This window comes from Chiloscyllium plagiosum, unplaced genomic scaffold (genome assembly GCF_037043375.1).
Source record: "Chiloscyllium plagiosum isolate Xiang-an unplaced genomic scaffold, Cpla_swu_hap1 HiC_scaffold_2, whole genome shotgun sequence".
Taxonomy (NCBI): domain Eukaryota; kingdom Metazoa; phylum Chordata; class Chondrichthyes; order Orectolobiformes; family Hemiscylliidae; genus Chiloscyllium; species Chiloscyllium plagiosum.
The window spans coordinates 90972762-91000076 of record NW_028270140.1 but is presented as its reverse complement, the minus strand read 5'-3'; the positions used below and the strand labels follow the sequence as shown (position 1 = coordinate 91000076).

At 45.8% G+C, this 27315-nt stretch overlaps 1 protein-coding gene and 1 long non-coding RNA gene across 8 annotated transcripts in view; one reads left to right on the top strand and one right to left on the bottom strand.

Moving 5' to 3' along the window:
• The window catches only part of LOC122560231 (uncharacterized), a 52728-nt gene extending 51914 nt beyond the window's left edge, over positions 1 to 814 (bottom strand). For all 3 annotated transcript variants that reach the window (XR_015760847.1, XR_015760842.1, XR_006314704.2), the window contains exon 1: positions 716 to 814. This is a non-coding gene — a long non-coding RNA (uncharacterized LOC122560231). The remainder of the gene's footprint in view (positions 1 to 715) is intronic.
• On the top strand, positions 602 to 21500 carry srp19 (signal recognition particle 19). Of its 5 annotated transcripts, none has more exons than XM_043710687.2 (5): positions 606 to 729; positions 4147 to 4222; positions 17364 to 17435; positions 17525 to 17633; positions 20710 to 21500. In XM_043710687.2, the coding sequence occupies exons 1-5, from the start codon at positions 692 to 694 to the stop codon at positions 20841 to 20843; spliced, it is 429 nt and encodes a 142-aa protein (XP_043566622.1). In that variant the 5' UTR covers positions 606 to 691; the 3' UTR covers positions 20844 to 21500. The 5 variants fall into 5 exon arrangements, with proteins under 5 accessions (XP_087854794.1, XP_043566622.1, XP_087854789.1 ...); XM_087998666.1 differs by lacking the exon at positions 606 to 729 and adding an exon at positions 987 to 1036; XM_087998658.1 differs by lacking the exon at positions 606 to 729 and adding an exon at positions 987 to 1147.
• The last annotated feature ends 5815 nt before the right edge of the window (positions 21501 to 27315 follow it).

Here is a 27315-nt window from a genome sequence, read left to right as displayed (position 1 = left end):
AACACTGGCTCAGATTCAACTAGTCTATTGCATCTTTTTCTGGGCATTATACTTCAGGAAGGATGCAAACGTTTTAGAGAATGCTTATGAGAATGAGTCCAGGGATGAAGCACTTGTTATGGGGGATAGATTGGAGAAATCTTTCTAGGTCATGAGAGGTCTCCAAAAAGTGGACAGCTTGTTGACAAAAAACAGAACCTGGAGACATAAATTTAACGTGATCAACAGAAACAATACATGCAATTAAAAACACTTGCAGGACTGCAAGCAGAATATGATGAGGGCACAGACAAGAGAGGCCGAATGGCCTCCTTTAAGCCCTGTTGCCTAACTTTCTTGCTCGTTAACTCTGTTTTCTCTCCACACATGCTGCTGGACTTGAGTTTCTCAAGCAATTTATCCTTTTGTTTCTGATTTCCAGCATCCGCAGTTCTTTGTGTTTTGTTTTTAAGCTGTTAGTTTTTTTTCTGCTTTAATTGAATACTTCTCGAACCCTTACTTAAAGGTGAAATGTGACAGGGACGGACCAGATTTTTCATTGCCAGTTGGAAAGCGGAAGTTGTGTCAATTGAAGGCCCCAGTATCCAATCAAATCGAGAGGCTTGAGGAGCTAGGACTCAGTCAGCAAAGTGCAGAGGGAGGACTTCTGGTTTGCTCCCGGCTGACTCAACGGGAAGTGGTGTGAGGCGATATGGTGTATATGGACAAAACTCACGCTGATAAGGAACGGTAGGAGCTGGCGGAGCCTCTGCTTTTAATGCGGTGAAGTTTGGAATGATCCGGGCACCTCATGGTTTGTATCGGAATGTCCGAGCATTCTATTCCGGAACCTCTGCAACCAGGTCCATTGTGTCGTCATAGAGCGTTGCCCGGTGACGGGTCCAGTGGCCATGCGCACGCTGATTCTTTGCGAAGTGACGGTGGCCGACAGCTCGCCCCTTTAGGGGTAACCCCAGCCCAGCCTCTCATCTACCGGCTGTTGGGCCGGACATAACGTGGAGATGCCGAACCCAGAGTCAGAGATACAGACACTGGTGTTGGTTGACATTTCTTGTGGGGGGATAAAGACATCCAGTAACCATTATCGTGGCTTCACGCAGTCACAGCCTCTCGAATTATATGAACAAGGCCTCCGTTTATGTCTTTGGTAGATCTCTATTGCACATGCCGATGTCTGTGAAACTGCAATAACGGGGAATCTCTTACAAGCATTGTCTGAAATTCCCTTTGAAAAAGACATTGACTAACAATAGCTGGGAGCATATAAAGGCTTTTTTAAAAAGTCTTAACAAACACGTCAATGATGAAATGTTATTTTTGCTTTTAAAGACCAAATTTAAGGTGTTATTTAACAGTGCTATGAAGCAGCACCTGCTCAGTGATGCCCGGTGTGGGTTCTGCCAAGGTCACATACTCCTGACCTCATTTGGTCCAAACATGCTGCTGAATGTGAGCTGAATTCCAGAGTGAGGTGACTCAATATCAAGGCCACATTCAATGGAGCGTGGCAGCAGGGAACCCTGAAAAAAGTAGAATCAGTGGGTATTGGGGGCAGCCTTTCTGCTGGTTGGAGTCATACCTGGCACATAGGAAGATGGTTGTGTGGCCTTTGGTAGCCGGTCATCTCATCTCTAGGACATTTCTGTAGAGGTTCCTTAGGATAGTGTCCTACACCCAATCGTCTTCAGTGATTTCATCAATGACCTTCCTTCTGTCATAAGGTCAGAAATGGAGATGTTTGATGATTATTGCACAATGTTCATTATTAATGACTCCTCAGAAGCAGCCCATGTTCAAATGCGGCAATACTTGGACAATATCCGGGCTTGAGCTGACAAGTGGCAAGTAACATTTGTGTCAAAAAGTGTTGTGTTGGAAAAGTGCAGCAGGTCAGGCAGCATCTGAGCAGCAGGAGAATCGACGTTTCGGGTATAAGTCCTTAAGCCATTCCTGATGAAAAACCACACTTTTCGACTCTGATTTCCATCATCTACAGTTCTCATTTTCTCCTAGTTGCTAGTAACATTTGTGCAACGCATCATTCAATGACTGAATATAGATTGTGTCTTTATTGAGTACAGTGATGTTACCATCTCTGAATCCCACTATGAACATCCTGGGAGTCACCTTTTAACCAGAAACTAGACTGGGGCACCTGCATGGCTCCAGCTATGCCTGCCTCTTCGTCAGGTACATGGAACAGTCCATCTTCCGCAGCTACACCGGCACCATCCCCCATCTTTGCCTCTGCTACATTGATGACTGTATTGGAGCTACCTTGTGCTCCCACGAGGAGTTTGAACACAACTTCACAAACACCTTCCACCCCCACCTCAAGTTTGCCTGGACCATCTCTGAACCTCCCGCCCCTTCCTGGACCTCTCCATCTCCATTAATGGTGACCGACTCAACATGGACATCCATTAAAAGCCCACCAACTCCCACAACTACCTGAACTACACCTCCTCCCATCCTGCCACCTGTAAAAATGCTGTACCTTATTCCCAAATCCTCCATCTCCAATGCACTTCTGTCCATGAACTCCACCCCCTCCAATTGCAGCAAGGGCAGGATCCCCCCCCCACCTCCCCATCCTCACCTTCCACCCCATCAACCTCCGGATATATTGCATCATCCTCTGCTATTTCCATCACCTACAAACAGACCCCAGCACCAGAGGTATATATTCCTCCCCACCCCTAACTGCATTTCAGAAAGACCATTCCCTCTGTGACTCCCTTGTCAGGTCCAAGCCCCCCACCAACCCATCCACCCCTCCTGGCAACTTCCCCTACCATGGCAGGAAATGTAAAACCTGTGCCCAAAGGGCCCTTCCACATCTGACAGAAATTCACCTGTACTTCCACACATGTCATCTAGTGTAGCTGTTACACCCGATGTGGTCTCGACACTGGGGAGACAGGACACCTACATGCAGATCATTTTAGAGAACATCTCTGGGACATCTGCACCAACCAACCGACCCCACTGACCTGTGGCTGAACTCTCAAACTCCCCCACCCCCCTCCCACTCTGCCAAGGACATGCAGGTCCTGGGCCGTCTCTATCGCCAAATCCTAACCACCTGATACCTGGAGGAAGACTGCCTCATCTTCCACCTTGGGACCCTCCAACCAGACGGGATCAATGTGGATTTCACCAGTCTCCCCATTTCCCCTCCCGCCACCTTATCCCAGTCCCAACCTTCCAATTTGGCACCACCCTCTTGAATGGTCCTACCTGTCAATCTTCCTTCCCACCTATCTGTTCCACACTCCTCTCCGACCTGTCAGCATCACGCCCACCCTTAACCTACTTATCACATTCCCAGCTAGCTCCTCCATACTCCCTTCCCACTTATCTCTTAAGCCTTCTTGGCCCAAAAGCCTCATTCCTGATGAAGGGCTTATGCCCAAAATGCCGACTCTCCTGCTCCTGGGATGCTGCCTGAGTGGCTGTGCTTTTCCAGCACCACACGCTTCGCTCCAGAAACTAGACTTGCCATATAAATACAATGGATACAAGAGCAGATCAGAGGCTATGAAAACTGCAGTGAGTAATTCACCTCCTGACTCTGTAAAGCTTATCTGCCATTCACAAGGCACAAGTAAACAGTGTGATGCATTGCCTGGATGAGTGTTGCTCCAACAATACTTGAAGGTTGACATCAGGCAGTACAAAGCAACTTGCTTAATTGGCATCACATCCACGAGCATTCACTCCCTCTACCACCAACACTCAGTAGCTGTCGTGTGTATGATCTACTAGAGGTAGTGCAGAAATTTGCCCAGGAGCCTTAGCACTTTCCAAACCCATCACCACTTCCATGTAGAAGGACAAAGGTAGCAGATAAATGGGAGAACCATCACCTGACTTGGAATCATATCACCATTCCTTCACAACTAGGGATGGGGAATAAATGCCAGCCAGGCAGAAATGCCCACATCCTACAAGAATTTTAAAAAAGCTTTAATCAAAATAATCCAGACCTTTATGTGGAAAAAAAGTTAAAATCAATGTTAATAGGAGCAAATAATCATTAAAAGCGATGAGTTAATTTCTTAAAGTGGAGATGATTTTAAATAAGTTAGGAAAACCTTTCCTTGATGGGTTCAAAATCTAAATCAAGCTTTTTTGTCTTTGAAGGTTCATTTGCATATATCCAGCATACATAAACAGTAAAAAGACTATAGCAGAAGGAAGAAGGATACCAATTGAAAAGGTGAGAAACTAAGGAAGATTTCTAATTGTTAAAAAAAAAAATTGCATTCTGATTAGTGAATGTGTTTTGAAGATGAAGTCGCAACAATAATGGCCCTTATTTCTATGTTGCACCTTCGGTCTCTTAGACTATCTTGGCAGGGAAATAGGATACAGAGAGAGGATTCGGTAGAGAGGATGAATAGCCAAACTTAGAGACAACAAGGGAGTCAAAAACGTATACAGAGATTGCAGGAAAAACCCAGCAGGTCTGGGCAGTATCTGTGGAAAGAAGTCAGAGTTAACATTTTGGGCTGAGTAACCCTTCCTCCGAATTGATGGTATCTGGGAAAAAGTTGGGTTTTGTGCAGAAGATGGGGGGGGCGGAGCTAAATGATAGGTGGAGATAGAGCCCAAAAAGAGAGAAGAACAGTTGAACAGACAAAGGAGTGGATAATGATCTGGCTTGGAGGGTGAATAGCTATTTATAGGGACTGTTAGGGTCAGGATAACCCATATTTAGCCAGTATGTCCTTACCCCAACCCACCCCCAAACACATAAAGTTAAGTTATGAAGTCAGGTGACTGGTTGAAGTATCATTGAAGAAGCATTTTACAGACAGTGATTATAACTCTGTTAGGTTCAGGATTGTTATGGAAAAGGATAGGAATGAGCATGAAATCCAAGTTCTAAGCAGGGCGAAAGCTGAGTTTTAATTAGGTCTGGTATAATTTGGCCAGAATGGACTGAGAGCAGATAGTTTTAGGTAAATCTGTGTCAGAGCAATGAGATGCATTTGAGCAGGAAATAGGGAGGGTACAGGGCAAACTTGTTCCAATAGAGATAGAGTGGTAAACAAATCGTGGGAAACCTGGTAGTAAGGGAGAGATGGGATTGAATAAAGAAAAAGGTACATTTATGGCAGATACGGCTCAAAACAGCAGAAACCGTACAGGAGTACAGAATGTGCCAGGGGACACTGTAAAAAGGAAATTAGGAGAGCAAAAGGACGCATGAAGGAATAATAGGTAAAATAAAGGAAAATCTGAAGTTATTTTACAACTAGAGTCATAGAGATGTACAGCATGGAAACAGACCCCTCGGTTCAACCTGTCCATGCTGACCAGATATCCCAACTCAATCTAGTCCTCCCAGCATCCGGCCCATATCCCTCCAAACCCTTCCTAATCATATACCAATCCAAATGCCTCTTAAATGTTGCAATTATACCAGCCTCCACCACTTCCTTTGGCAACTCATTCCATACACGTACCACCCTCTGTGTGAAAACGTTGCCCCTTAGGTCTCTTTTATATCTTTCCCTTCTCACCCCAAACCTATGCCCTCTAGTTCTGGACTCCCCGACCCCAGGGAAAAGACTTTGTCTATTACCCTATCCATGCCCCTCATCATTTTGTAAACCTCTATAAAGTCACCCCTCAGCCTCCGACACTCCAGGGAAAACAGCCCCAGCCTGTTCAGCCTCTCCCTATAGCTCAAATCCTCCAACCCTGGCAACATCCTTGTAAATCTTTTTTGAACCCTTTCAAATTTCACAACATCTTTCTGATAGGAAGGAGACCAGAATTGCACGCAATATTCCAACAGTGGTCTAACCAATGTCCTGTACAGCCGCAACATGACCTCCCAACTCCTGTACTCAATACACTGACCAATAAAGGAAAGCATACCAAACACCACCTTCACTATCCTATCTACCTGCGACTCCACTTTCAAGGAGCTATGAACCTGCACTCCAAGGTCTCTTTGTTCAGCAACACTCCAGAGGACCTTACCATTAAGTGTATAAGTGCTGCTAAGATTTGTTTTCCCAAAATGCAGCAACTCACATTTATCTGAATTAAACTCCATCTGCCACTTCTCAGCCCATTGGCCCATCTGGTCAAGATCCTGTTGTAATCTGAGGTAACCCTCTTCACTGTCCACTATACCTCCAATTTTGGTGTCATCTGCAAACTTATTAGCTGTACCTCTTATGCTCACATCCAAATCATTTATGTAAATGACAAAAAGTAGTGGACCCAGCACCGGTCCTTATGGCACTCCACTGGTCACAGGCCTCCAATCTGAAAAACAACCCTCCACCACCACCCTCTGTCTTCTACCTTTGAGCCAGTTCTGTAGGGAAAGAGTAGGACCCATTATGAACCATTGTGATAATTTGTGCCTGGAGCCAGAGGATGTAGTTAGGTTTGTAAACGAACATTTGTGAAAGGGACGTTGAGGGTATAAAAATCAGAGAGAAGTACCGTGATGTATGTGAAGACGTTAGCAATAGATAGAGTAGACAATAGGTGCAGGGGTAGGCCATTCTGCCCTTCGAGCCTGCACCACCATTCAATATGATCATGGCTGATCATCCTTAATCAGTATCCTGTTCCTTCCTTATCTCCATAACCCTTGATTCCACAACCCTTGAGAGCTCTATCCAACTCTTTCTTAAATGAATCCAGAGACTGGGCCTCCACTGCCCTCTGGGGCAGAGCATTCCACACAGCCACCACTCTCTGGGTGAAGAAGTTTCTCCTCATCTCTGTCCTAAATGGTCTACCCCGTATTTTTAAGCTGTGTCCTCTGGTTCGGCACTCACCCATCAGCGGAAACATGTTTCCTGCCTCCAGAGTGTCCAATCCTTTAATAATCTTATATGTCTCAATCAGATCCCCTCTCAGTCTTCTAAACTCAAGGGTATACAAGCCCAGTGTTTCCAGTCTTTCAGTGTAAGGTAATCCCGCCATTCCAGGAATTGACCTCGTGAACCTACGCTGCACTCCCTCAATAGCCAGAATGTCTTTCCTCAAATTTAGAGACCAGAACTGCACACAGTACTCCAGGTGTTGTCTCACCAGGGCCCTGTGCAGCTGCAGAAGAACCTCTTTGCTTCTATATTCAATCCCTCTTGTTATGAAGGCCAGAATGCTATTAGCCTTCTTCACTACCTGCTGTACCTGCATGCTTACCTTCATTGACTGGTGTACAAGAACACCCAGATCTCTTTGTACTGCCCCTTTACCTAAATTGATTCCATTTAGGTAGTAATCTGCCTTCCTGTTCTTGCTACCAAAATAGATAACCATACATTTATCCACATTAAACTGCATCTGGCATGCATCTGACCACTCACCTAACTTGTCCAGGTCACTGTAATCTCCTAACATCCTCATCACATTTCACCCTGCCACCCAGCTTAGTATCATCAGCAAATTTGCTAATGTTATTACTAATACCATCTTCTATATCATTAACATATATTGTAAAAAGCTGCGGTCCCAGTACTGATCCCTGCGGTACCCCACTGGTCACTGCCTGCCATTCCAAAATGGAGCCGTTTATCACTACTCTTTGTGTCCTGTCAGCCAACCAACTTTCGATCCAAGTTAGTACTTTGCCCCCAATACCATTTGCTCTAATTTTGCTCACTAACCTCCTATGTGGGACTTTATCAAAAGCTTTCTGAAAGTCCAGGTACACTACATCTACTGGATCTCCCTCATCCATCTTCAGAGTTACATCCTCAAAAAATTCCAGAAGATTAGTCAAGCATGATTTCCCCTTCATAAATCCATGCTGACTCTGTCCTATCCTGTTACAACTATCCAGATGTGTCGTAATTTCATCCTTTATAATAGACTCCAGCATCTTTCCCACCACTGAAGTCAGACTAACTGGTCTATAATTTCCTGCTTTCTCTCTCCCACCTTTCTTAAAAAGTGGTATAACATTAGCCACCCTCCAATTCGCAGGAACTGATCCCGAATCTATCGAACTCTGGAAAATAATCACCAATGCATCCACGATTTCTCGAGCCACCTCCTTCAGTACCCTGGGATGTAGGCCATCAGGCCCTGGGGACTTATCAACCTTCAGACCTAACAGTCTCTCCAACACCAATTCCTGGCAAATATAAATTCCCTTCAGTTCAGGTCCTTCAGCCACTGTTACCTCAGGGAGATGTCTTGTGTCTTCCCCAGTGAACACAGATCTGAAGTACCAATTCAATTCTTCTGCCATTTCTTTGTTCCCCGTAATATATTCCCCTGTTTCTGTCTTCGAGGGCCCAATTTTAGTCTTAACCATTTTTTTGCCTTTCACATACCTAAAAAAGCTTTTACTATCCTCCTTAATATTTTTGGCCAGTTTACCTTTGTACCTCATTTTTTCTCTGCGTATTTCCTTCTTAGTAATCCTCTGTTGTTCTTTAAAAGCTTCCAGTCCTCTGTTTTCCCACTTACCTTTTCTATGTTATACTTTTTCTCTTTTAACTTTATATGTTTCTTAACTTCCCTCGTCAGCCACGGCCACCCATGCCTCCTCCTCGGATCTTTCTTCCTTTTTGGAATGAACTGATCCTGCAACTTCTGCATTATACCCAGAAATATCCGCCATTGTTCCTCCACTGTCATCCCTGCTAAGGTATTGCACCATTGAACTTTGGCCAGCTCCTCCCTCATAGCTCCATAGTTCCCTTTATTCAACAGAAATATTGTCACTTCCGATTGTACCCTCTCCCTCTCAAATTGCAGATTGAAGTTTATTGTATTATGGTCACTACTTCCCAATGGTTCCTTCACTTCGAGGTCCCTGACCAATTCTGGTTCGTTGCACAATACCAGATCCAGAATTGCCTTCTCCCTGGTCGGATGTTCTGAGTAGTCTGGCATGCTTAAAAATAGTTTCGAGGTCTGATTAAAAGTATCCCAGGCTGGTAAGTAAGTCATAATAATTTTCACTTCCTTCCTAGCCACAGAAAAAGTGTTGGATGACAATTCCATTTCTCAAGAAGAGATAAATCAAGAAATTAAGCATCGTAAATCTAACCTTATTGGAGATGAAAATTTCGGATGGACAGAATTAATCTGCATTTGGAGAGGCAGGCATTAGTCAATAACAGTCAACATAGCTTTGTTAAGGAGGAATCATTTAATCAAATCTGATTAAATTTTTCAAAGATAGACCAGGTGTGTAGGTGACGGAAATGCATTTGACGTAGTCTACTTGGACTTCAGCAAGGCTTTTGATTAGGTTAGAGTGAGAGTAGGGAAATCTAACTGCAACCAAACAGGAATTGCTGTGAAAACTCTGCAGATCTGGTAGCATTTGTGAAGAGAAAAGGTGCATTCGAGGAGCAGCATTCCTGATGAAGGGCTCTGGCCCAAAATGTCAATTCTCCTGCTCCTCAGTTGCTGACTGACCTACTGAGCTTTTCCAGCAATACACTGTCAACTCTGATCTCCAGCATCTGCAGACCTCACTGTCTTCTCTGTGCAAAGAAAGCAGAGTTAACATTTCAGATTCAGTGACCATCCTTCAAAACTGGGAAGTCTTAGTGAAACTGTATAATGTGTCCAGAGCACATCTGGAGTACTGTTAGCAATTTTGATCTCCTTATTTAAGAAAAATATATTATTTCATAAGAGGTAGTTTATGCCTTCATTCCCAGTATGAAGGAATTGTTTTATGAACAAAGGCTAAGCAGGTTGTGTCTCTAATCATTGGAGTTCAGAAGAATCAGAGGTGATCTCATTGAAAGATATAGGAGTCTTAAGGGGCTTGATCGGATAAATGCTGATAGGATGTTTCCCTCACGGGAGAGTTGAAGACCAGGCAGCATTGTCTCAGAATAAAGGCACACTAATTTTTAAGTTGAAACTTTATTGCTGGAACAGCACAGCAGGTCAGGCAGCATCCAGGGAACAGGAGATTCGACGTTTCGGGCACAGGCCCTTCTTCAGGAATGAGCAGAGAGTGTTCAGCAGGAGAAGATAAAAGGTAGGGAGGAGGGACTTGGAGGAGGGGCGTTGGAAATGTGATAGGTGGAAAGAGGTCAAGGTGAGGGTGATAGGTCGGAGTAGGATGGAGGCGGAGAGGTCAAGAAGAAGACTGCAGGTCAGGAAGGCGGTGCCGGGCTGGAGGGATCCGGCTGAGACAAGGTGGGGGGAGGGGGGATGAAGAAACTGGTGAAGTCCAAGTTCATCCCCTGCGGTTGGAGGGTTCCCAGTCGGAAGATAAGACGCTCCTCCTCCGACCGTCGGGTTGTTGTGGTTTGGCGGTGGATGAGTCCAATGACCTGCATATCCTCGGTGGAGTGGGAGGGGGAGTTGAAATGCTGTGCTACAGGTTGGTTGGGTTGGTTCGTCCGGGTGGCCCAGAGGTGCTCTCTGAATCGCTCCGCAAGTAGGCAGCCTGTTTCCCCAATATAGAGGAGGCCACACCGGCTGCAGCGGATGCAGTAGATGATGTGGGTGGAGGTGCAGGTGAATCTGTGGCGGATATGGAAGTTTCCTTTGGGGCCTTGGAGAGAAGTGAGGGGGGAGGTGTGAGCGCAAGTGTTGCACCTCCTGCGGTTGCAAGGGAAGGTGCCGGGAGTGGAGGTTGGGTCGGTGGGGGGTGTGGATCTGACAAGGGAGTCGCGGAGAGAGTGGTCTCTACGGAAAGCTGATAGGGGAGGGGAGGGAAATATATCCTTGGTGCTGGGGTCTGTTTGGAAGTGGCGGAAGTGACGGCGGATGATGCGCTGTACATGGAGATTGGTGGGGTGGTAGGTGAGGACCAGTGGGGTTCTGTCCTGGTGGCGGTTGGAGGGGCGGGGCTCAAGGGCGGAGGAGCGGGAAGTGGAGGAGATGCGGTGGAGGGCACCGTCGACCACGTCGGGGGGGAAATTGCGGTCCTTGAAGAAGGAGGCCATCTGTGTTGTATGTATTTTGAACTGGTCCTCCTGGGAGCAGATGCGGCGGAGACGAAGGAATTGGGAGAATGGGATGGCGTTTTTACAGGGGGCAGGATGGGAGGAGGTGTAGTCCAGGTAGCTGTGGGAGTCGGTTGGTTTGTAGTAGATGTCCGTGTTGATTCGGTCGCCTGAGATAGAAACAGAAAGGTCTAGGAAGGGGAGGGAGGAGTCCGAGACTGTCCAGGTGAATTTGAGGTCGGGGTGGAAGGTGTTAGTGTAGTGGATGAACTGTTCAACCTCCTCGTGGGAGCACGAGGTAGCGCCGATACAGTCATCAATGTAGCGAAGAAAAAGATGGGGGGTGGGGCCAGTGTAGTTGCGGAAGATGGATTGTTCCACATACCCTACGAAGAGGCAGGCATAGCTGGGGCCCATGCGGGTGCCCATGGCTACTCCTTTTGTTTGGAGAAAGTGGGAGGATTGGAAAGAAAAGTTGTTCAGGGTGAGGACCAGTTCGGTCAGTCGAAGGAGGGTGTCGGTGGAAGGGTACTGGGTGGTACGGCGGGAAAGGAAGAAGCGGAGTGCTTTGAGTCCTTCGTGATGGGGGATGGAGGTGTACAGGGACTGGATGTCCATGGTGAAGATGAGGCGTTGGGGACCGGGAAGCGGAAATCCTGGAGGAGGTGGAGGGCGTGGGTGGTGTCACGAACGTAGGTGGGGAGTTCTTGGACTAATGGGGACAGGACCGTGTCGAGGTATGCCGAGATGAGTTCGGTTGGGCAGGAGCAGGCTGAGACGATGGGTCGTCCGGGGCAGTCAGGTTTGTGGATTTTGGGCAGGAGGTAGAAACGGGCGGTGCGGGGTTGTGGGACTATGAGGTTGGAGGCGGTGGATGGGAGGTCCCCTGAGGTGATGAGGTTATGGATGGTCTGGGAGATGATGGTTTGGTGGTGGGGGGTGGGGTCATGGTCAAGGGGACCGTAGGAGGAGGTATCTGCGAGCTGGCGTTTGGCCTCAGCGGTGTAAAGGTCAGTGCGCCAAACTACTACTGCGCCTCCCTTGTCAGCTGGTTTGATGGTGAGGTTGGGGTTGGAACGGAGGGAGTGGAGGGTTGCGCGTTCCGAGGGTGAGAGGTTGGAGTGGGTGGGAGGGGTGGGGGAGTTCAGGTAGCGGTTAATATCGCGGCGGCAGTTTGCTATGAAGAGGTCGAGGGCAGGTAGGAGGCCAGCACGGGGTGTCCAGGTGGACGGGGTGTGTTGGAGGTGGGAGAAGGGGTCGTCAGAGAGTGGGCGAGAGTCTTGATTGAAGAAGAAGGCGCGGAGGCGAAGGCGGCGGAAGAATTGTTCGGTGTCACTCCGTGTATTGAATTCATTGACCCGAGAACGTGTGGGAACGAAGGTGAGACCTCTGCTGAGGACTGATCTTTCATCCTCAGAGAGGGGCAAGTCTGGAGGGATGGTGAACACACGGCAGGGCGGGGAGCTAGGACCTGGTGTGGGACTGGAGCTGGATGCGGGGGCGGGGTTAGGCCTGGGGGCGGGGACAGAGGTCGGCATGGGGGCGGAGTTGGACATGGTGATGGAGACGGGCGGGGTTAGGCGCGGTGACGGAACTCGGCCGGGGGGCGGAGTTAGGCGCGGTGACGGAACTCGGCCGGGGGGCGGAGTTAGGCGCGGTGACGGAACGCGGCGTGGGGGCGGGGTTAGGCGCGGTGACGGAACTCGGCCGGGGGCGGAGTTAGGCGCGGTGACGGAACTCGGCCGGGGGGGCGGAGTTAGGCGTGGTGGCGGAACGCGGCGGGGGGGCGGGGTTAGGCGTGGTGGCGGAACGCGGCGTGGGGGCGGGGTTAGGCGCGGTGACGGAACTCGGCCGGGGGCGGGGTTAGGCGCGGTGACGGAACTCGGCCGGGGGGGCGGAGTTAGGCGTGGTGGCGGAACGCGGCGTGGGGGCGGAGTTAGGCGCGGTGACGGAACTCGGCCGGGGGCGGAGTTAGGCGCGGTGACGGAACTCGGCCGGGGGGGCGGAGTTAGGCGTGGTGGCGGAACGCGGCGTGGGGGCGGAGTTAGGCGTGGTGGCGGAACGCGGCGGGGGGGCGGGGTTAGGCGTGGTGACGGAACGCGGCGGGGGCGCGGAGACACATGCGGCGATGTGGTCCAAATGTAGATTGCTGACGTCACTGGGGGCGGAAGTAGCTGCGGCGACCACGGAGACAGAGTTCTTCCCCATAGCCGCGGAGGTCGCCAATCTGTTGGTGATTGTCTTCATGACGATCGCAGAGCAGGTTGTCTGTGCGGCGATCCCGGAGGCGGTTGTTTGGGCCGCGATCATGAAGGTTGCGAGGTCGGTGGGGGCGGAAGTGACGTCATCGGCGGCGGCGTCTGCGGCTATTGCCGCGGGCGCTGTAGCGGCCGCGTGTGTAATGGCGCCGGACTGGTTTCGGAGGCCGATGGAAGTTTCTGGAACGGTTGAGGAATCTGGAGTTTGGGGGTAAGTGCATGAAAGTTTTTGGTACTTACTGCCTTTAATTTCCGAAATGGCTAGAAAGAACTGTTTGTTCAGTCTATGGATTCTTCTGTAAATGAAGAACAGTAGAGGTCCTTTACAGGTCTGTGAGAGAGTTGTCCTGATTTAAACAGAGATGAAGAGGAATTTCATCTGAGTGTTGTGAGTCTTTGGAATTTCTTCCTACAGAGATCTGTGGCAGCAGATTCATAAAGTTATACAGCATGGAAACAGACCCCTTGGTTCAACTCAACTGCACTGACCAGATATCCCAATCTGATCTGCTCCCATTTGCCAGCATTGGCCCATATATGAGTAGGAAGGGTTTGGAGGGATACGGACCGGGTGCTGGCAGGTGGGAAGAGATTGGGTTGGGGTATCTGGTCAGTATGGACGAGTTGAACCGAAGGGTCTGTTTCTGTGCTGTAAATCTCTATGACTGTATAACCCTCTAAATCATTCCTATTCGTATATCCATCCAGATGCTTTTAAAATGTTGTAATTGTACCTGCCTCCACCCAGAAGCAGCTCATTCCATACTCACTCCATTCTCTGCATGAAAAAGTTACCTTTTGACTATTCACCCCATCCATGCCCTCATGACTTTATAAAGTCCTTATTCAAAACTTAGGTAGGTTGATTGATTCTCGATCAGTCAGGGAATTAAGTGCTATGGTGAAAATGCAGGCAAGTGGACAAGAAGAATGTCGGACCAGCATGACCTTTTTGAATGGTGGATCAGGTTTGGGGCTAAACTGCCTACTCTCGTTCCTATTTCTTATGGTTCTGCGTGGGAGACTGATAGTGAAGGCCCATGGGTTCCAAATGAAATCGGCAAATTGGGTCTAGAATTGGTTGAGTGGCAGGAATCAAATGGTGATGATCAAGGGAGTGTTTTTGAGACAGGAAGTCTGTGTCCAGTGGAGTTTAGGAAGGATCACTAGGGCTCTTGTTGTTTAGATATGAACATGGGAAGGTTAATCATTAAGTTTGCAGGTGATGTGAAAACTAGTCGAGCAGTAAATAGTGAGGAGGATAACCTTTTAGACTATGGGAGGATATAGACTGGCTGGTCAGATGGGCTGATCAATGACAAACCAAATTCAGTCTGGGATAAGTGATGCTGTTGGGTAGGACAAACCAGGCAAGGGAATACATGATTAATGGTTTGACCCTGAGAAGTACTGATGATCAATGGGACCTTGGTGTGTATGTCTAACATTTCCTTAACATAGTAGGACAGGTAGATAAAGTAGGTTAAGAAGGCTTGTGAGATACTTGCCTCTACTAGCCAAGGCACAGAGTTTAAGAACCAGGAAGTGATCCTTGATCTGTACAAAGAATTGGTTAGGGTAGATTTAAGGCAAGGGTGCAGGAGGTTTAGAGGGGTTATGACGATTTCTTTTCCACCCAAAGTATGGTGGCAATCTGAAACTGATTGCCTACAAGGGCACTGGAGGCCGAAACCCCCCATAACATCTGTAGTACTGTGTTGCTCAGTATTTAGCACTGCTGCCTCACAGCACCAAGATCCTAGGTTCGATTCCAGCCTCAGGTGACTGTCTGTGTAGAATTTCCTCCGGGTGCTCCGGTTTCCCCCCACAGTCCAAAGATGTACGGGTCAGGTGAATTGGCCATGTTAAATTGCCCATCGTGTTAGGTGCATTAGTCAGAGGGAAGTGGGTCTGAGTGGGTTACTCTTCGGAGGGTCGGTGTGGACTGGTTGGGCCGAAGGGCCTGTTTCCACACTGTAGGGAATCTAAAAAGTATTTAGATGTGTATGTGTGATGCCAAGGCATACAAGGCTATGGACCAAGTGCTGCAAAATGGGACTAGAATAGTTAGGTGGGGTTTTTTAAGACGCACAGACTTGATGGGCTGAAGGGCCATTTTCAGTGCAGCAGACCTCTGGCTCTTTGACGCATTCCTCTACTACTCCTTTAATTATCTTATCCTCCGGGTTGGTCTGGCACTACCCAAACCTCTCACTGACTTCCATCTCAGAATTTCCTCAGTTTTTCATTTAGCTTCTACAGTAAGCTGCTTCTTAACGAGTGATTTTAGTTTTAAACTTGACTTCACTTGCTCACATTATTCTTATCAGTTCACTGGCTTCAACCATGCAGACGTTTAATGGCTCTTCATTGTCCGGCTCTGTGTGACTGCGTGTATTCACAGTGCAGTCAGATCATTCCAGCATAAAAGCAGAACACAGTGGATGCTAGAAATAAAAATAGGAACTGCTGGAAAATTCTCCAAGTTGCAGGATATTGTGAAGGCTGTGTTTAAGGGCAATGTCCCTTGATCGGTAGAGTGTTGCAGTCCATGCGTGTGAAAAGTGACAGTTACACCTTGCTGAATGTGGCACAAAATGACCGTGCATACGTCACCAAAATTTGTTCCACGCAAGAAAAAGTAACCAGACTGCAACAGTTACTTTACATTAAATTTTAAACTAGTTGTAAGATTTGGGAAAAATGCAGGAATACATATACTCAGTAAATTTCTTTGCAACTTAACATGTCTCAATGTGTATTGATAAGTCATGCTGACTATTTTTGCATTTGGTACTTGCAAAAATGGCAAGGTTTAAGCTTAGAAGAAAGTCAGAGGGAAGTCAAGTCAGAGGGAAGTGTCTAAGGATCTAGACACCCATGAATTCTAGGAGTTTATGATCCTTTAAGTCTGAAAGAAAAGAGGATGAGACACAAAATAACTTGAAATTAGCAAACGAACTATAATTTGTGGAAAATATAAATTGTCAATTTTGGCAGGAAGAATAAAAATGAAGCTATTATCTATATGATAAAATACAGAGTTCTGAAGTGCAGAGGGTGTTGCTGCGGATGTAGCCAAATGCTGGTATGTAGATACAGCAAATATTTAGGAACATAAATAAAATGTTATTTATTATAACGGGAACTGCATAAAGTAGGGAAGTTATACTACAGTTGTACAGTGAGACCACAGCTGAGACCAGTGTACAGCATTGGTTTCCTTTAGTTAAGGAAGGATTCAAGGAATTGAAAATAGTTCAGAGAATATTTATTAGCCTTGTAGCTGGCAAAGATGAGTTGTCATGAGGGAAGGTTGGGTAGGCTGGGTTTGTACCTGCTGGAGTGTAGAAAAGTAAGAAATGACTTAATTGAAATCTTTTAAATCTTGAGGGGTCTTGATGGAGTCGATGCAGAAAGGATTCCTCTTGTAGGAAAATCTAGAACTAGAGGACACTTTAAAAATAGGGGGTCACCCATTTAAGATGTCTTTTTTTTCTCAGTCATGAGTTTTTGGATCTCTCTCCCTCAGACAGTGTAAGGTTATCATGCGATAGACCAGAATGCGACGTAATTGGATTGGCCACAATCTTATAGAATGGTGGAGCAGGTTTCTGAGCCAAGTGGCCTACTGCTCCATCTCTCACTTTTACACTTTACAATGTCTTTTTTGCTGTTTCAAAGGAGTCATCAGCTGAAGCCTGACTCTTTATTTCCCTCCCTTAAAGTTGGCTGACTTGCTGAGTAGTTTCCTATTAATTTGATGAATTGTCTCATTTTCTCTCTGAATTATTGGTATCACCAAGGTACTTAGCACCTTTTTCCTCAGTTACAGATTGGTCCTTTTCAGATACAGGATTAGCTTGAAGATTGTGTACAACTGACACCAAACCCTTCTGTTAACTTTGTGATATTAGGTATCTCCAGTCCCTTCAACAGTTGCAGGACCTTTTTCTGTCTGTTTCTAGCTGCTGGAATTCTCTGCCTTAATCTCTTCCTTCTCTCATCAAATGTTAACAAATCTCCTGAAAGTGAACTTCTTTAGTAAAACTTTTGATTTTCTTGTATAATCATTCTTAGCATTAATTTTCTGTATTCCAAGCACTTGCTTTGTGAAGTGCATATGAATAGGCTTTGCACAAAATGTGTAACATCTATTGAAGCTGTTTTGTTATTGAAACTTTATTTTCTGTGAAAGGCTGTTGAAAACCCAACTTTTGGAGAAATTCGAGATGTTTGTGCAGCAGCTGGACTGATTGTGGCTGTAGAGGTATTTATTGTAATTAATATTTTCCTGAATATTAAGATTCCTGGTGTTCTACCCACATCTATTAATGTAGAATTTACATTGTTTTTCAGAATAAACTGTACCCACGTGAGTGGAACAGAGATGTACAGTTCAGAGGTAGAATACGAGTTCAACTGAAAAATGCAGATGGATCCTTTTGTTTGGAACAGTTTCCCACACGTAAGTAATTCCATCTGCAAAACATATACAGTGGTCTCTTAACTGTACATCATTTCTGTGAGTGAACTAATTTTTACTTTTATAATCCCATGCACTTTACTTTTTCAAAGCAAGTAGAGAAGTTTCACTATTAGGTTTTTACTCATTAAAAACAGAAATATATTAAGGTGCCATTCACCTAAAGATGGAATTAAGGTATTTGACAAATGTCGCTTAACATACGTTTTAGCCAAGTTAAAGCTGTTGTGAATAAAAAGGCAGTGAAAACGTAGAAATATGGCTAAGACATTGGAAACATGAAGTAATAATTTAGTTATTTTTCATGCTGGATTGAAGTATACAATGAAATGTTTCAGAATTTGGAGATCTAAGAGCTATTAATAACAAACTTGGATATAAAGGACATCATTTCAAAGTTTGCAGATGACATCAGCTCTAAAATGTAGTTAATATTGGTAACAGAATTCAGACGAACTTAGACTGATTAAATGGCAGGTAAAATTTAACACCAGTGTGAAGTGATATATTTAAATAGGAAAGATGAGAATAAGGTAACAAACAAAATGTTACAATTCCTTTTTAAAGGGTTGCTATGATAGGGACACTCAAGTGCATGAACACAAATGTTTGAAGGTGGCAAAACAAATGGAGAAGCCTTTTTTTTGTTTAGAAAACAAATGGGATCTTGACTGCCTTAATAACTACGGCAGAGAATGTGAAAGGAAGGAAGTTAAACTACTTTCTAAAAGATTGATCTTAACTGGAGTACTTTGTTCAGTTCTGAGTGCAATGTTTTGGGAAACATGTCAAGATCTTGGAAAAGGCTCGGAAGAGATTTGCTGGAATGATAAGTGTTTGAAATGGAAAGAGCACGGGACTAATTACACAGTTCTGTGAAAAAGCTGGCACAGGCTTATTGTTCTGATCACCATCACACTGTGCTGTCCCATGTTATGATTTTAAAATTTTGGATGAAGACTATTTTTCAAGATGTGTTCAGTTGCAGTGGCAGTAACAGATTTATTCTGCTTAAGTTAATTATATTAGTTATAGAATGCCACTTGAGGTGTGTGTGAAACTGATTTTTCAATCTGCTGCATAAAGACCAAAAGCCTTAAATCAGTGAATTTCATGTGTCCAATTGTACAGGAGGCAGTTTGTGTGGAAGTTCTGTTCATTTATGTACACTTTCCTATTAGTGATTTTGCTTATTTGACCATCAGCCATGATCTTACAACTTATAAAAGTGCTGAGTTATATTCATTTCGAATGGAAGCCTCTTGTCTTTTGATACCAATTTCTGTTTTATCTGCAGCCTATGATATTGCACTTCTAAAAATTACAATATGAAGTTGGGATGTTTGGTCTGTATTCACGTTACACAACACGTGAGCAGCCTTTGTAATTCACTGTTTCTATAATACTTTATTTCTGTTTTCTTTAACTTCCTATCCACCCTACTCTGAAACATTATGGATTTTATTTCAATTACTATCTCTGCCTTCCTGATTCCACTGGCTGAGTTTTTAATGGGGTATTTATAACCAGCAAAATCTTCCTTTTATTTTGTAAATTATGGAGGTTACCGATGACTGTCAACAATTGAAGACACTGGACAATCTGACTGACTTCACTTTGCAAGCACATATTTTTGACTGCTTAGCTTGGAACTTTGAGAGGGGCAAAAAGTCTAAAGATGTAGGAAGCAGAGTGCCTGTTTTTGAGAGAAAACATCTTGAGATTTTCTGTCGGACTACAGATGATTTTCAGGGGCTACGTTTTGAAATTCAGGGGCTTTTTTTTCATTCTTACTTGCTCATTTATTAGGTCATGCAGTCACATAACAATATATTCTGTATTTGTATTGATGTATGAGCTCATTCATCCTATGTAGTCCCTTGGGACTGAGGATGACTTTCTTCCACTCCAGAGTTGTGGGTCCTGAGATAACCACAATCCAATGCTGAATCCCTACACACAGCCACAAATAGTGTTTGAAGAGGCAAATGGGTTGGATGCTTGGATTTCTACATGTGTTTGACCTTGACTGAGGCCAGTGTTCAAAATGAAGGACACCTTCACCAATACTTCTTTTCTAGTTTAATTGCTCTTGAGCACAAGATTCCCACTGGTTGATGTGGTTCTTCCACTTTTCAAGAAGGGTTTGAGAATGTCCATGAAATGTTTCCTCTGCCCTCCTGGTAACAACACAGCATGATGAAGCTTTGTCTTGTGTTGGACATGTGGAAATATATGGCCTGCCTAAAGCAGTTAATTGACTGTCACCAATAGCTTTGTTGCTAGTGATGTTGGCTGAGAGGGCACCCATATAGACCTGGACATAGTGCGAATTGCAGATGCTGGAGAGTCAGTGGATAGAGAATGGAGCTGAAAAAAGCACAGCAGGTCAAGCAACATCACGTGGACCATCTTTTCCTTCAGTAGATGGAGGCATCGCTGGTGACAAGTAACACTACTGTCCTATGGATCATGGGTGTGATGACACCTTTTGAGGTTTTTTGTCACCAAAAGTTCTGTTGCTTAGGTGACTAAAGGCTGCACTGGCACATTGATGATGAAATTCAACATTGTCTACAATGTCTTCCCTCCATTATTTTGAGGTACCCAAGCTATAGGAGAGTCTGGGACTGGGGAGCATAAAAAGTCACACGATAAGACAGAGAGAAGGAGGTACTTCTTGAGGGTAGTGAATCTGTGAAATTCTTAACCACAGAGGGCTGTCAAGACTGAGATTTACTGATTAAAAGTTTGTCAGGTAATAGAGGATTATGGGGAAAAGGTAGGAAAGTGGAGTTGAAGATTCCAATCAGCCATGATCTTATTGAATGACAAGGGTTGAATGGCTGACTACTACACCTATGACTAGTGATTACTTTTAAGTGATCAATTGTTGTTGGGTTAGAAAAGGGCTACTTCATGAGGTTGGAGGAGACATCTCTGTTTTGTCTCCCGAGGTTTCTATGCTGAGTCTGCAAACAGAAGTTTAAACTGATGAACTAATTCAAAACCACTGATAAATTTGTAAAGAAAATCTGTTTTCTATCTCCTCACACAGGAAAATCAATAATGTTATATGTGGCAGAAATGATTCCAAAACTGAAGACTAGGACCCAGAAGGCTGGAGGAGGAGATCAGAACGCACAACCAGGGGAAGGTGGAAAGAAGAGCAAGAAGAAGAAGAAGAAGTAATTCTGCTAATGTCACTAGCATTAAGTATTTATTTTGAAAACATTCTTGTATCATAAACAAATTTAAGCATTGTGTCATTTGACCTGGACTGTCTGACAAAACTGCCACCATATCTTTCTTTATATTTTAATATTCTATCAGCAGGAGCAAATATTTTAAAATATTACACTTACTTAGATTAAGTTGGAAATGTTTTCAAAAAATGTGCCCTATTATCAACCTTTCACTGCCTGGTTCTTAAGTTGATGTCCATTAATAAAACAAATATAACAATAGATCCTGTGACAGCTGTGAGTTATGTAAGGTGCAAATCAAGTCCCATCGTATGACTTTAAAGTGCAAAGCCGCTTTGTAAAAATATTTTAGTGTTATTCATGTTTTCTAGCTCACCAGAATGGAACTTTAACTATTAAAGCAGGAACTGAATGTCTTTGACAAAGCACTTTTTGGGAGTAAATGAATATTGGAAAAACACTAAAACAAGAATCTGTCCTGTTTGGCTGCCCTGGATACATGAACTCTATCATGACCCTCACTATATCTCCACACAAATGAATAGCTGTAAAGCATGTTAAAGCTGCCAAAAGTCGTTTTCTTCACTTTAACAAAAATTGGTGTATTTGTCAAATTGATTGTAATAAAATAAGTTGTTCTGTTTTCAGTTGGTGTCATACTTTCAAAACCAAACTAAATTTAATTGTCAAAGCCAAAAGAACTGCAGATATCGTTGGAAAGGCTTAGCACTCTGATTTCTTTGCACAGATGCTACTAGAGTTAATGTTTTGGCTCCAGTGACCCTTCCTCAAAACTGATATTGGTAGCTAGGAAATGGTTGGTTTTATGCACGGGGTAAAGAGTAAACAATAGTGGAGATAGAGCCCAAGGACAGAGAAGAACATTTGGACAGACATAGGAGTGAATAGCAATCAGCCTAGGAGAATGAATAGTTACTAATGGGGACAATTAGTGACTGACAATGGGTTGTGTGCAATAACAGACCGTGTGTGTAAACAAGGCCTGGTATGTGGGGGTTGGGGTGAGGATATGGGAGAAGGAGCCTCAAGCCCTACAATTGTTGCACTCAATATTGAGTTGTGAGGCTGCAAAGTTCCCAAGCAAAAAATCAGGTGCTGCTCTTACAGCTTTGCGCTGAGGTTCACTAGACCACTGCAGCAAGCCTGAGATAGAGATGTTAGCCAAGGAACAAGATGGTGTGTTAAAGTGGCAGGCAACTGGAAGCTCAGGGTCCTTTTTTCTGCGGATAGAACGCAGAAGCGGTCACCCAGACTACACTTCGTTTCCTCATTGCAGAGAAGACCACGTTGTGAGCAGTGAAATGCAGGTAAAGTGCTGCTTCACCTGGAAGGTATGTTTGGGCCCTTGGGTTCTGAGAAGGGGGAGAAAGTAAACAGGCAGGTGTTACACACTGTGTGGTTGTAGAGAAAGCTGATATTTAGCTATGGGGGATGTTGGGAGTGAAGGAGAAGTGGACCAGGGGGTCCCAGAGGAAAGGGAGAGGAATGTGTCTGGTCATGGCACCCTGGGAGGTGGTAGATTTCGATCCTGGTGGGATGGTAGCTGAGAACAAGGGGGAACCTATCGCTGTGTGGGAGATGGGTCAGACCGAGCTGAGCAGCCTGTGCTGGGGAAGACTTGATTGAGAAAGAAGGTCGACATTTCAGAGACCTCCCTGTCAGTATCATCATAACAGATGGGACAGAGATGGAATGGAATAGAGTCCTTTACAGGAAGCAGAATGTGAGGATGTATAGTCCAGTTAACTGTGGCAGTTGCTTGGTTTGTAGTGGATAGTGGTAGCCAGCCTAAGCCCAGAAATGGAAACAGATGCAGAGGACGGGAAGGAAGGAGTTAGAGATGGGCCAGATGACGGTGAGGGCAGAGTGGAAGTCAGAAGTGAAATTGATGAACTTTTCCAATTCAGGACAAGAGGGAAGCTGCACTGATGACATCATTGATATACCAGAGAAAGAGTTGTGGTTAGGGACAAGAATAAAACTGGAACAAGGAATGTTCCACTTCCCATAAAGGGACCGGCATAACTGGGGCCCATGCGAGTACCCAAGGCCAGACCTTTGATTTGATGGAAGTGACAGGAATTAAAAGAGAAGTCGTTCAGGGTGAAGAGGAGCTCGGCCAATGGAGGAAGGTGGTGGTGTGTGGACACGGTTCAGGCCTTTCTTTCTCAAAGAAGTGGAGAGCCCTGAGACCATCCTAATGGGGAATGGATGTGTAACAGGATTACGTATCCATAATGAAGAGGACTTCACCCAGGTCGCGACGTTCCGCCTTCAGACCTTGCAGCGATAACTTTACGTCAAGCCTCCTCCTAGGTGGTGCGCCCTGGCGACGTATTTTTTCCGCCAGGTGCGTAACCTCAATTACGACATGCAGCTCCTGTTCATCGACCGTGACGGTTTGGAGGTTGCCCTCAAGACGCTGCCTGTCTTTTACCAGGACCTGATCACTGTCTGGAACATGGTCGAATCGCGTCGTGCCTACCCTCCGGCTGGAGTAGCGGCTGTCGTCAGGGAGCCGTTGCTCAGGAATCCGCACCTCCGTACTTGCGGGTTTGGGTGGCTGTCAGAGGGGAGGGCCGTGGCGGCGAGGGTGACCAGGGTCGGGGATGTGCTGGGGGCCTGGGCTGGACGCTCCCGCAGGACATAGCGAGCAGGGCAGCGGTATACGTCCGGTACGTGGCCACCGCCATCCGACGCCTTAAAACGGCGGTGCTCGGACCCGACGTAGTGCACCAGTTGGAGGACGCTCAGGTGTGCGGTGGGATCCCGTCCGCGCTCACCCCAGCCCGGACGGAATTTCACATTGGCCCCAAGGTCCCGTGCTTCCCGCGGGAGCCTGTGCACCACAACCTGAGCTGCCTCCGCAATTTTAATTTTGTTTCTTTCATAGGTGTAAAAAGGCGGGCCCTGTATCGACTGCTGCTGCACACCGTCCACCTCTTCTCCCTCATCCACCGTCCGGACACGCCTTGGCGTGCCCATTTGCCACCGGGCGGTGGGGATCCCCAGTGGAGGGCTCTCTACGTGGGAGTCCTCCCCCTTTCTCTCGGGGATCTGGGGTGGAGGGTGCTGCACACAGCAGTCCCCTGCAACCGCAGATTGCGGTGGTTCACGGACTCCCAGCCCAACTACTTGTTCTGTGGCGCTGTGGAGTGCGTGGACCACGTGTATATTGGGTGTGGGCGTTTGCACTCCCTTTCAGATTTCCTGAAAAACCTCCTCCTCTGCTTTTGGTTGCATTTCAGTACCACGCTCCTGATCTTTGGGCACCCGGTACGGTGGAAGGAGGGCAGGTCTGAAGACCTCCTCGTGGGTCTGCTCCTTGGCCTGGCCAAACTGGCCATCAACAGGTCCAGGTAGCGGGCCGTGGAGGGGGTCGTTAGGGCCGACTGCCTGCCCCTCTTCCGCGGTTACATTAGAGCCCGGGAGTCCTTGGAGAAGGAGCACACGGTGTCCACCAACACCCTGGAGTTGTTCAGGGAGAGGTGGGCACCGCAGGGAGTAGAGTGCATTATTTCTCCCTCCAACTCTATTTTGATTTAGTCCCTACCCTCCCCTTCACTGTTTTGATCACACAGCACTGCCCTCTGATGTGAAGGGCAGTGTTTGTCACTGGCCACCCGGGTGTTTTCTTATCTTCCTGGTGGTGGAATTAAATAAAGATTCGTTTAAAAAAAAATAAAGAGGACTTGGCTGGAGCTATGTAAAATATCAGAGGAATCATGGATGAAAGTGGGAAGGGACTGGACAAGGGAGAAAAAAATTCCAGGTAGGAAGAGATGAGCTCTGTGGAGCAGAAGCAGGCAGGAGCAATGGGTCTGCCTGGGTGGACGCTAGGAAATTGTTTCCATTAGGCAAGGAGACTAGGACCTGTGGACACAGCCTTAGAATTAGAGGGGGTAAATTCAGAACAGAAATGCGGAGACATTTCTTCAGCCAGAGTGTGGTGGGCCTGTGGAATTCATTGCCGCAGAGTGCAGTGGAGGCTGGGACGTGAAATATCTTCAAGGCAGAGATTGATAAATTCTTGATGTCACAAGGAATTAAGGGCTATGGGGAGAATGCGAGTAAGTGGAGTTGAAATGCCCATCAGCCATGATTGAATGGCGGAGTGGACTCGATGGGCCGAATGGCCTTACTTCTGCTCCTAGGTCTTATGCCATCTAGTTATGGATTTTGGGAAAGAGGTAGAAGCAAGCTATGTGGGGTTGGGAGACTATAAGCTTGGAGGCAGTGGGGAGACCACCAGATGAAACTAGGTCAGTCACTGTAGTTGCCACCATGGTCTGGTATTCCATAATTGGTCATGGTCCAAGGGGAGATAGGAGATATCTGAGAACTGGTGCTCAGCGTCCACAATGTAGAGGCCAATCTGCCAGACAACAGCATGACACTTGTCACCTGGCTTCATTACAAAGTCAGGTTTTGACTAAATATAAGCTTGAAAGTACAATTGGATTCATGTGAAAGTATAGGATTGAAAAGGGTCCATCGGGCTAATCCCAAAAACCAGTGATTTCTCCATTGCTTGATCCTTCATATTTCCAAGTCATATTTGCAGATTTGTTTTTGAGAACATGCCTGCTATTACACCAGGGTTAATATCCTTAATCTGAAGTTTGTACAACCTGAAACATAATATTAGCATTGTTTGTTTATTCCCTGAAGGATACTGAGAGCATTAAAGTTTTCTTTATCCTTCACCCTATGAAAGTCTCAGGCTCTTCAATACAACTCCTCGACACAACTCATTTGTGAAGCTAAGCACTGTAGGACATTGTCCATATTGCCAGTAAGGGTCCTCTACTTTTTGTCATTTATATAAGTGATTTGGATGCAAACATGAGAGGTACAGTTAGTAAGTTTGCAGATGACACAAAAATTGGAGGTGTAGTGGACAGCGAAGAAGGTTACTTCCGATTACAACAGGATCTTGACCAGATGGACTAATGGGCTGAGAAGTGGCAGATGGAGTTTAATTCAGATAAATGCGAGGTACTGCATTTTGGGAAAGCAAATCTTAGCAGGACTTATACACTTAATGTTAAGGTCCTAGGGAGTGTTGCTGAACAGAGACTTTGGAGTACAGGTTCATAGCGTCTTGAAAGTGGTCGCAGGTAGATAGGATAGTGAAGGCGGCGTTTGGAATGCTTTCCTTTATTGGTCAGAGTATTGGGTGCAGGACATTGTTTAGGCCACTGTTGGAATATTGCGTGCAATTCTGGTCTCCTTCCAATCGGAAAGATGTTGTGAAACTTGAAAGGGTTCAGAAAAGATTTACAAGGATGTTGCCAGGGTTGGAGAATTTGAGCTATAGGGAGAAGCTGAACAGGCTGGGGCTGTTTTCCCTGGAGCATCAGAGGCTGAGAGGTGACCTTATAGAAGTTTACAAAATTATGAGGGGCATTGATAGGATAAATAGACAAAGTCTTTTCCCTGGGGTCGAGGAGTCCAGAACTAGACGGCATAGGTTTAGAGTGAGAGGGGACAGATTCAAGAGACAGAAGGGGCAACGTTTTCACGCAGAGGTTGTTACGTGTATGGAATGAGCTGTCGGAGGAAGTGATGGAGGCTGGTATAATTGCAACATTTAAAAGGCATTTGGATGGGTATATGAATAGAAAGGGTTTGGAGGGATATGGGTCGGGTGCTGGTAGGTGGGACTAGATTGGGTTGGGATACCTGGTCGGCATGGACAGGTTGGACCAAAGGGTCTGTTTCCATGCTGTACATCTCTATGACTCTAAGTCTATGTTGTAGCAATGACTGAAATTATTACAAACAATACTCCAACAGTACCTATGCCTCATCTACAGCAATATGGATTCTGCCTCTGATTAATCATGCCCAGATTCTCCTTATGCCTGTTTTAGTGAAAGATCCAGAGTACCTGCATATTTCTCATCTATAGTAATTTCTTGGGCAATGTTTTTCCAAATAAACATCAAAGGTCAAAAACTTCCATGCCCATTCCAGAGCAGAATAGGACTGGTTCCTTACAAGCCTGCCCTTTTCAAATCCACAGGGTGGCACAACCAGCATATATTATCAATCATTTGCAAAATTCCAGCATCTGACAGTTACATGGAAATTATAAGGATTACTTTGACTGACTTTACATTGTGAAATGAGTTTTCATCCTTTAACATTCCCTACTTTATATGTGCTTCTGGCAGAGGTATTCTGCAGACATTATCATTCATACCTTTGTAATTGACAGTTGAGGTTGGTGCATTGATGCTCTCGGAATGTCCATCGCTCAAATCACTGGTTTACGTCCTATTCTGTATATTGTTGTGTTGGTGAGTTAAATCCTCTTTCAAACTCCAAGGACAGTTGATCTGCTAGCCTTCTCCAAACTGGTCTCTCTTCCTAGGTCCTCACCTTCTGACTCCGGCATCTCTATTCCCTTCCTCTATGCCATTAAAGTGTAT

Coding starts and splice junctions, on each gene's coding strand:
- srp19 (XM_087998658.1), top strand. CDS start 1,002: ATGCCGAACCCAGAGTCAGAGATACAGACACTGGTGTTGGTTGACATT. Junction 1,148..4,146: donor GGCCTCCGTTTATGTCTTTG/GTAGATCTCTAT, acceptor TTGTCTTTGAAG/GTTCATTTGCATATATCCAG. Junction 17,436..17,524: donor GACTGATTGTGGCTGTAGAG/GTATTTATTGTA, acceptor ATTGTTTTTCAG/AATAAACTGTACCCACGTGA.